Source organism: Aythya fuligula, chromosome 12, assembly GCF_009819795.1.
Source record: "Aythya fuligula isolate bAytFul2 chromosome 12, bAytFul2.pri, whole genome shotgun sequence".
NCBI lineage: Eukaryota > Metazoa > Chordata > Aves > Anseriformes > Anatidae > Aythya > Aythya fuligula.
Window position 1 is genome coordinate 18997556 of NC_045570.1, and position 10126 is coordinate 19007681.

At 66.6% G+C, this 10126-nt stretch overlaps 1 protein-coding gene across 1 annotated transcript in view; it reads right to left on the bottom strand.

Moving 5' to 3' along the window:
• Positions 1-9305, bottom strand: part of GSE1 (Gse1 coiled-coil protein) — a 92617-nt gene extending 83312 nt beyond the window's left edge. Inside the window, exon 1 of the mRNA XM_032195961.1 lies at positions 8431-9305. Coding sequence (XP_032051852.1) covers positions 8431-9189 — 759 coding nt within the window. The 5' untranslated portion in view covers positions 9190-9305. The remainder of the gene's footprint in view (positions 1-8430) is intronic.
• Between the last annotated feature and the right edge of the window lie 821 nt (positions 9306-10126).

The following is a 10126-nucleotide window of genomic DNA, read 5'->3' on the forward strand; positions in this document are numbered from 1 at the left end:
GACAGCTCCTGGCACCCCCAAGGATCTGCCCCATGGGGAAACCAAAGCCCGGGCTGCAGGAGAGCCAGGAGCAGGGGGATCAGCGGGGGCTCCCCGATTCCCCCTTGCAGCAGCTGCGGCAAACACACGGAGCAAAAACCAGGCACGGCCCCGACACCCAGGGCGAGCGGCGAGGGAGGAGCAGGTTACACTGCACCAGCAGGAAAGGAGGAATTAAAAAAAAAAAAAAAAAACAACCACCACCAGGCCCAAAGCCCTTTCTGGAAGAGGAAAGAAGTGACAGGACCTGGCTGAGAACACGGAGAAAGCCCAGATTTCCTAGTTACTGTGCAGATGTTCTGGACTGGAAACAGAAGACGGCAGGAGGGAGCTCGGCCCCCCCTCCGGAGACACCGCAGCCGGGGCATCTGGAGGCGAGCCGGAGGCGGCTCCGGCCCCGGTTCCCCGGGGACCCGCCAGCCCCAGGGCCCCGTCCCCCCCCTGCGTGGCGTTGACCTTGGCACGGGACCTCCCGGGCAAACTGAAGGGCCTTGTCCTCGCCGTGTTTGCGCTTCGGGAGGACTCAGAAGGAGAAGAAAACGCAGCTGTTGGAGCGGCGAGGGCGAGGAGGGAGGGCGGGAGACGCGCGCGCATCAATACAGAAACGTGGATTTCTTCCTGGCCAGGCTAATAGCTGGAATCACCAGCACTTGGTCAGCATCTGACAAAAAGCCTCTCGGGTGCCCGGTGCCTTCCAGCAGCGTGCTGCGGGCAGATGGGGTTTGGTGGTGGCAGTTTGCTGCGCGCCCCCCACCCCGCGCGGCACCGGAGACGCCTGGCGCAGCTGTCCGGCCGTCTGTCCGGCCCTCCCCGGCCGTCTGTCCAGCCCTCCCCGTTCCAGCAGCCCCGCCACGGCTGCAAACCTCCAAAGGAGAGGCCGACACCTCGCCAAAACCTTCCCGGCTCCGAGGTCCCTGCCAAGACCCCGGCGGCATCGCCCGGCCCCGCGTCGGAGGAGGCGGCAGGTGCCGGGGGCAGAGCCGGGGACGGTGCCAGGCCGTGGCCTCGAGGAGGGTCACGGGGGGGGGGGCTGAGGTGCTGGGGGCAGCCCGCACGGGCTCTGCGCAGGCTCCTGGGGTGGCTAACGACGTGCTGGCTTGGCCCCCCCCGTGTCCTCCCCGTGCTGACAGCAGCTGGAAACCGCCCCGCTGCGCCCATCCCAGCCGGCCGCGCCGCCAGGTGTCCCCGGGTACCCCCACTGGCCATGCACGGCGGAGGGGATCGCCCCTCTCCCCCCTCATATCTGCGGGGTCTGATGTCCCTTTCTGATGTCCCCACAGGCCAGGAATGTCCCCAGCAACCCTCAGGCTGGGGGAGCACAGGGATGCGCTCCAGGTGAGCTGGCACAGCGGCCGCCCCCCACCAGCAGGGCCCGCTCCCCCGGACCCAAAGTCACCAAAGGATGGGGCAGCCCCCCCTCAAAGCCCCCCATCGGAGCCCACCAAGAGCCCTTTAACCCCAGGCAGAGCCCCAGCAGCAGCCGGCTTTGTGGGGGGGGCTCTGTCGTGGGTCCCCCCAGCGCTGTGCCGTGGCCGCCCGTGCCGGAAGGCGCGGGGCAGAGGCAGCGCGGGGCCAGACGGCGATTTCCTGAGTTTGTGCACAGCGCCTGAGTCAACGCCGGAGGCCGAGCTAATCCCGAGGCACCGAGCCCAGCACCGGGAGCTCCTGCGGGGAGGGCGATGGCACGGAGCTGCACTGGTGCACGCCGCCAAACCCTGAGGGTTTTGCCCCGAATTTGGCTCGCCGGTACGCAGCGGGACCGAGCCGGGCTGTGCTGCACAGCTGGGAGCGAGCCAGGTCCTCGGTGCAACCAGGAGCAGCCTGGAAGGCAGCACGGGTGTCTGCATTTACCCTAAAAGCAGCACTCAGCCGTCCTCCAGCTGGAGAAAGCTCCTACACCTGCAGCACCATGCTGCAGGGCAGTGCGGGCACCCCCAGCCACGTTCCACATGTGCCACCACGTGTCCCCCCGGGGGACAGGGCTCAGCACACGACACAAACCAGCCTGGGGTGGCCGCGGTGCTCGCCGTGCCCTGGCACGGCTCAGAGCAGGTCCGAGAGGGAAGCCGGGGCAGCTGCTGCTCCGACCACGCCAGCGCCGCGCATAAACAGATGACTTCAGCCTCCCGAGAGCTACTAAAGCCCAGCAGCAGCACTCGCAGTACTGCGGGGTGGGGGGAGAAAGAGGAAAATAAAATCAAAAAAGGCAAGGATCCCCCTCCCCGACCCAGCCTCGCTCTGCAGCTGACGACCCAGGGCTTTTGCCACCCCTCGTGCGTCCTCCCCGGGTGCCACCGGGCGGAGAACCGGGCTCTCCACGGCTCGGGGCACGATGCGATTTGGAAAATCGGGGTGCGAAGCGAGGAGGGCAGGCGAGGAGCAGCGCGGTGGCGCAGCAAACGGTGCCGGGCCAGCACCTGCTGCAAGGCGGCGCCGGCGCAGCCCTGTGCGAGGAACCGCTGCCCCCGCGGCCAAGGCACGCTCGAGGAGGCGCCTCCGCAGCCCGTCTCGGCGACGGCGGGGGGGACACGGAGCTGTCAGAGCCCTGGGCTGGGGCCCGGGGAGGATTGTGCCGCTGGAAGGGCTCCCGCCTCCAGCTGCTCGCTGCGGAGGGAAGCCCGGCGCGGCTGGGAGCCTGCCACCGACACGGCGCGCCGGTCCCCTCCCCGTGGAGAGGCCCTGTCCCCACGCCAGGGCCGGGGTGTGCGTGCTGCACGAGGCGCTGCTGAGCTCGGCGGGGCCTCCCCGCGGCTTTGGGAACAGGGAACTTGTCCCCCTCCACGTCCCCAAGGCTCCCACCCTCGGCGCCACGCCACCCCCCAGGCTGCGGGGGGCTCGGTGTCCCCTTCCCAGCCTGCAGCCCCCGTCCCAGGGATGCTGCTGTGCCACCACCCTCCCGGATTTAGCCCTGCCAAGCCCTCTCCCAGCCACGCTGAGCTGGGAAACCCCCCCAGGAGAGCCGTGGCACACCCAGGGGACATTTCCACGCCACCCCTCCAGGCCCAGCACCCCAACCAGAGAGGAAGGGCAGCACCCGGCCTGATCCTGCCCAGCAACACAGGACCAGCGAGAGCCCCTTGTCTGATGTCCCTTTACAGGGGACAGCATGCCCCGTGGTGCCAGCAGGTCCCAGGGAAATCCCAAATCCTGTCCCTGCGCCGAGGGTGCCAGCGGGGAGCAACCCAAACCCCCCGCCCAGCTCCTGCTGGCACCGACGCGGCTGCCAAAAGGAGCCCCCAGGGCTGGAGCAGAGCCAAGCTCCTGGACAAAACGTCCGTCCGTCCGTCTGTCCGTCCGTCCCAGAGCTGTCCGTGCCTCTGCCCCATCTCCCGACTTGGCGGCGGCTCCGCAGGAGGCGCGGGGAGGGGGCCGGAGCTGCTGCAAGATGCTCCCGGGGTTGCGAAAGCGTTTGCACCGCCGCGGCTGCAGGGGAAGGGAGCCCGGCCCGGCCCTTCCCTCTCCCGGGGTGGTGGTGGGGATTGCAGGGGATATTTATTTTTTTTTGGGGGGGGGGGAGAGGATGAAGGGAAAGCTGAGAAAGGAGCCGTTCCCTCGCTCTTTGTGGGGAGGGGGCATCTCCAAATCCTGCCATGTGTCCCAGGAGGAGAGAGGCAGCGTTCGGTCCCCCCCTGCGCTGCTGCTGCTTTTGGGAAAGGGAGAGGGAAGGTGAGGAGGGATTAGAAAAAAAAATATATAGCAGCCAGCTGGTGAGCTGTGGAGTCAGCACGAGGCCCGCAGGACGCCGCGGCTGGCAGCGGCACGGGATCGCTGGCATTTCGGACAGCTGGGACGGCAAGGTCAGGCCAGCCAAAGGAAAAGAAACCTTTGCTCTCCCCCCCCCGGGCACGGCTGAAGGACGTTCGCCCCCAGACGCAGCCCCCAGCACCCCGGGGTGACGAGGCACGGGCTGCAGGGGGGGGTTGGAGAGGGGCTGAGCAGCGGGACGGGGCGCGGAGGGGCGCGGGTTTCCAGCCCAGCTTCGCGCGCACCAAGTGCGGACAAACAGCCTGACCTCATCGGCAGGAAAAAGCAGGAGGCACATTTTCCCAGCCTTGTTTCTTTGTTCGCCATCTGGGAACGCAACCCAGCGGGAGGCTGTGCCCCGAGCCATGAAGTCATGGTCTGCTTCTGGTGCCACCTCGGAGACCTCGGCCGAAACCGCCGGGCGCGGATATTCCCGAGGCCACCCCCCAGAGAAAGCCTTCCTCACCAAAACGTGGTGTGAACATCTCTCACACACACACAGATTGCAAACACCACGAGTTTATCCCCGAAAAGTTGGCTCAAAACCCCTTCGGCCTCGTTTTGCTCTTTATCTGCTACCATCAGCGACGGCACAACCGGCGCGAGACGTAACCAGCCAAGGGTACGTCTTGCTGGCTCCAAAAAAAAGCCCAAAAAAAAGGTGAAAGCGAGACCTGCTCTGCCCCTCCACGCTCCCAGGAGCACCCCGGTGCGTGCCCCCCTCCGCAGCCCGCACACGGAGCCGCAGAAGCAGCCAGCTTGGCAGGGAAAGCGCAGCCGCTGGTGCTGGCACCTCACCCGCTTGCCGGGAGATTTTTTTTCTCCAGTTTGCTTCAAAACGAACAAAAGACGCACGGAAAACAGAGGTCCCCGGCCCGTGACCCGGCCCGAGAGGTTTTTCTCCCTTCTCCTGCTGCCACGCACCTGGAGATCTGGGCCCTTCCCCAGGAATTTGGCGCAGGGAGGAGGATCAGGCTTCGCCCTCCACCTCCTGGCTTGGCTTTCGCAGCATCCTTTCTGCCTCCACTCCTCAGGACCTGGCAGGAAAGCTCTTTGATGTCTGCCCACAACCTCTTTAAAAGGCCGGGGGAGGATGCTCCCAGCAGCTGGAGGCTCCCCTCGGGGTTACCGCGGCACGGCCCTAAAGGAAGGGGCAAAACCCTGCAGGGATCGGGATCACCCGCACCGCTGTGGGGCTGGGGCCGGGTGCCACCCCACAACGAGAACCAGGGATCCTTTGCCAAGCCCTGAGTGCCCCAGAGCTGTGAATGTAGCAGGGAAAAGCTCAGCCTCAGGCTCTCACCTCGCCCAGACCCAAATCTTCTCCTCCTCCTCCTCCTGGGGACGGGCTCCTCCTTGGGGACACCCGCGCGTGGCGGCGGTGACCCGAGGGCAGAGCCCTGCTGCGACAGCAGGCAGTGTGCTCCGAAATCCGACGGAGGATGGGGATGAGAGGAGGCAGCAAAGCCTCTTAAGGACCGGGGAGCTCGCCGGGTGCGGGGTCGGCAGCACCTGGAGGCAGCAGGAGCGGCTCTCCCCGAGCCACAGCGGGGTGCGGAGCCCCCTGGACGCTTCAGCCAGCAAGCAGAGAGCAGCGGGTGCTGCTGCCAGCCCCCCGTGGCTGTTTTGATCCCGTCCCGTGTGTCTCTGCCCCCCTCCCATCCACCCCAGCCATCTCCAGGAGGGACACGGCTCCCACCCGCGCCGTGCCGGCGGCAGCAGGGGCACCGCGGGGCGGCTTGATGGCACTTTTATGGCACCTTCCAGCTTCCCCCCGTGCTCACCTCCCCCTAAACCCGCAGCTCTGCGGGCTGGAATCCCCTCCGTGCATCCTGGAGGCCAGCAGCCCCCTCCACTCTCACATCGGCCCCTCGGGTCCGTGGGTGCTCAGCGCCCTGTTCTCTCCGAGGTTTTCACAGCCACGGTTTTTGGTGAGCTCGGAGCAATTCCCCCTGCAGCTGCTTGGCTCTCGCTGTTTGTAAGGCTCCATCCAGCAGCACCGCAGCCCCCCCAGATGCAGCAGCCCCCCCAAAATGAGGCAGCCCCATAAATTCCCCTTGCAAGGGGCAGAGCTGGATGCGCACCTCAGAGGGGACTGAGAGTGGCAAGCCAGCAGACACCCACACCGACCCAAATCCACCCTACAAACCCAAATCCACCCCACAAACCCAAATCCACCCTACAAAAGCCAAAAGCAGGGGCTGTGGCAGCCCCAAGGAGCTTGGAGATAACCAAGAGAGGCTCCTTGAGCAGGACCGGCCCCCCCCCCCCCCGCTCTCCACCTCCCCACCAGCAGCAGAGGCACCAGGCCACCCCACTAATGAGCTGCCTGCCCCCTAATGAGCTCCGGGTGCTGGGTTCCCTCGTTAGCAGCTCCAAGCTGCCCCAAAAAGGACCCAACCTCCACGGGGACATCTGGCTGCAGTTACCCAGCACCGGGTCTGGGGTCCAGACCCGAAACCAATGGGGTCGGCCAGCTGCAGGCAGGGCAGCAGCTCCAGGTGCAGGGGGTGTCCATCCTGGGCATGGGAAATAAAAAAAAAACATGAAGATTTGGTAAAAAAAAAAAGCAGCAGAGCTGTGAGGAGGGGCAGGGCGATGGGTTTAGCCCCCTGGTCCAGCAGGATCCTGCCTGATTCCATGTTAACGGGGTGGGAAGAGCGTAAAGGTGGGGAGGGAGACGGTGAGAGGACCACAGAAGTGCCCCCCAGGACTTGGAAGAGCCCCAAAAACTGAAGCGGTGCCCGCCCTCCCCAAGCAGCTCCTGCACGGTGCTGTATCAGCCCCTCAATTTGCTCATTAGCACGCCCAGGAACAAGAGGGAGGAATTGAATGGCATCCCCACCCCAGGACACCCCGGGCGTCCTCCTCCTCCTCCCCCTCTGCCCCTCCTGACCCCACACAAAAGCTTTGCAGAGCTGCTCGGGTCACACGCGGGGCTGCAGGCAGGAGCCAAGGGGAAGTTTTGGGGTTGGGGACGAGGACACGAGGATGCGTGTCCGGGAAATGCCCGGCTCCAGGGGAAAGGGGCAGGAAATCCCCGAGCACCAAATGCTGGAGGCCGAGCTGGGGCAGAGCCGCTCAGGACCAGCACGGCCACCAGCACCACGTGCCCACGCTGTGGCCTGGGGACCCTACAGGGACAGAGGTGGGAAATACCCGCTGGTGTTCCCTCCTGTACCCTCCTGGCCCCTGCTGGAGCAGCACCCCGGGGTGGGCACCCCTCGCCTGGATCCCAAACCCTCTGCGGCCACCAGACAGCATGGGGTGAGTGCCACCAGCTCCTGCAGACACCAGGACAGACAGACAGATGGACAAAAAAGCCATAAGCACGACCCCAAAAGCATCCTGGCTCCGGCGTCCCGCGAGCCTCCACCTCGAAGCCCTGCGCGCTGCGAGTTGCATCAGCTGGAAGCAGCCTCCCAGGAGGGCCAGCTTGGGAACAAACCACCCTCGTCCACGAGCGAGCCACCCCGATGGATGAGCAGCCTGGATCAGGCCCCCATGATGAGGGGAAACCTCCTGAAGGCAACGGGTTTCCAGAGGATTCCCCTCACCGGTGCCAAGCCCACCTCCCTTGCCATCCTGGCACGGCCACGCCGATCCTCGGGGTCCTGGTGGGGTCCCCCTGGCACGGCCGGACACGGAGCCACGAGGCCCTGGGCAGGGAAATTATTTTTGTAATGGGGTAGGGGAGAGCAGGAGAGCAAAGGAGCGCTGCCTCGGGAGGGCTGTTTTGCATTTCTAAAGAAAATGCCAGCGCTTCGGAGAGCCGCGGGGTTCTGGCTCCGAACGGAGCCGAAAGGCTTTGAAAAGTAATTTGGGGATTTGGGATGCTGGTATTTTACAGAGCCCGGTCTGGGGCCTGGCCTGCAGATAGAGAGCAGCTGCTCTCCAGGAGCCACGCTCCCACGAGCTGGAAATTCGGGGTAGGAGCAGCAGCTTCCCCGTCCCACCAGAAAGGCGAACTCCAGGGGAAATCTTTTTTGCTCTTCGCGCAACTTCCCAGGCGGTGCCCCCGCGGCGCCCCGCGTAACCCCGCTGGGCTCGCCCCCGAGCCTGCACATCAGCCTCCCAGCTGGAGGAAGGGCTCGGGTTTCTCCGAGAGGAAACCCTTTGATTCGGGCGCCCTATAAAACCGGAGATAACTCGGGAAGTTTCCTCGGCGGCGCAGGCTGGCTGCGCGCTCCCCTCGGCCGGAGGAATTTCCCGAGGATGCCGGCTGCGGCGGGCATGGGCAGCCCGCCCTCGGCTCTCTGGTTATCCCGGACTGCGGGCGGTACAAGACCAGGATTTCCTCCGTTCTGGCCACCTCGGAGGACAAACAACCCCACCTCCTTCGCGCGGGGCTCCAAAAGAGCCGGCGCCAGCGGCGCAGATATATGGTTCTGCAAGCGGACAGGTCTTGGCTCTCCCGAGCCTCTTGGAAGGGTTTTGATCCGTTCCTTGTCGGCTTGACGGCTCCAAAAGTTCATTGCTAAAGGCACCCCATCCCTTAGGTTCACCCCCCTGGGACTGAACCCAAAAGGAGAGCATCCATCTGTGTCCCCACCCTGCCTCCCGCTCGGTGCCAGAACCGTCCCGGCAGGGGGAAAGGGGTGGGGAGGGAGAGGTGGGGAGGGAAGGTTTCGGGGCCCAGCGCCTTACCTTGGGGAGCAGAGCCGGGGGCGCAGCAGCCAGCAGCTCCGGGGGGGCCACGCTCTTGCCGGCCAGGACCACGGCCCCGCAGTCGGCACAGGCGCCGATGGTCAGCTGCTTCCCGTCGTCCACCAGCAGGCTGTTGGCCACGCGCAGGGTGTAGAGGAAGACGGGGAGCCGGGCCACCTGCACCGCTTTTAATCCAAGGCATCGCTTCTTCTCCTGGCGGCAGAAGAAGCAGACGAAGGTCTCCACTTTGTACTGCCGCGACCAGGCGCTGCTGGGGTGCTGGGAGTTCCTGCCCTCGTGCTGCAGCCACTGGCCCAGCAGGTCGTGGTAGCAGAGCACGCAGGTGGCCACCAGCCCCGTGGAATCGGCCGGCCGGGCCCGCGGGGCGGGCGGGTAGACGGTGAGGAAGGGGAAGAAGGGCTCCTTCTCCCCGAAGCGCCCCGGCGGGTTGACGTTCAGCTGGAACTCCTTGCCTGCCCCCAGCTCGGCCCCGCAGATGTAGCAGACGGAGCCGGGGCCCGGCTTGCCGCCGGGGTGGCCGGCCAAACCGCCGGGCTCTCCGGCGGAGAAAACCTGGTGGTACCTCCCCAGGAAGCTCTGCACCGAGGCGATGAGCTCCTCGTTGTGGCAGGCCCTGTACATGGCCCACAGGTCCTGCAGGACCCCGTAGCACTTGCGGCAGCTGCTCACCTCCCAGTGCTTGTTCAGCCCCTTGGCGCCGGGCGGGCAAGGCAGGAGGCTGAGGAAGGGGAAGTGCATGGTGCTCTTGGCGTTGCCGTTGGTGATTTTGGCCGCCACCGGCCTCGCCTCCTTGCCGCACTCCTCCCCGCACAGGTAGCAAGCCTCGGGTGCCGGCGGCGCGCTCGCCCCGTCCTCCTTCGGCCCTCGGCGACCCTTGGGGGCCGCGGCGGCGGCGGCGGCGGCGTTGAGGGGCACCACGTAGAGCCGCTGCAGCACCGGCACGTTGGCCAGCTCGAAGCTCTGCCACTGCTGCATGAGGGAGGCGAAGCAGCAGGGGCACACCAAGGTGCTGCCGGCCGGAGAGAGGGGCTGGGCGCCCGGCGGGGGGCTGTGAAGCCAGAGGAAAGGGAAGAAAGGCGCCGGCGAGCTCCTCTCCTGCTTCTGCACGTGGACGCGGTGCTGCCCGCCGGGCGCCAAGGGGCTGCCGCAGATGTAGCAGGCGGTGCCCGCCGCCCAAGCGGGCCGCCGGCCTTCCTCCTCCTCCTCCTCTCCCTCCTCCTCCTCCTCCTCCTCCTCCTCCTCGCTGGTGATGTTGATCTCGCTGTCCTCCGACGAGCAGCACGGCGGCCCCCGCTTGCCCCCCGCCGCCGGGGGGGCCCTGCCGGTGCCTCCCGGCCCCTCGGCCTCCGACAGGGGCTCGGCGTCGGACAGCTCGGAGAGCTCGGAGCCGGCCGCCGGCCCTTCGTCCTCCTCCTCCTCTTCCTCCTCCTCCTCCTCCTCGTCTTCCCGGCGTCCCGGAGCCGCGGCGGGGTCCCAGCCCGGAGCCCCCCTGCGCAGCCCGGTGCCCCCCGGTGCCGCTTCGCACTGGTGGGGCCGCTTGAGCCAGTACATGCGCTTCTCCACCGGCGTGCGGCTGCGCTCGAAGGAGTCCCACTGCTCGCCCAGGAAGCAGCGGCACACGGCGCACACCAGCGCGCAGCCCTCGGCGGAGACGGCGCGGGCGCCGGGCGCCGGC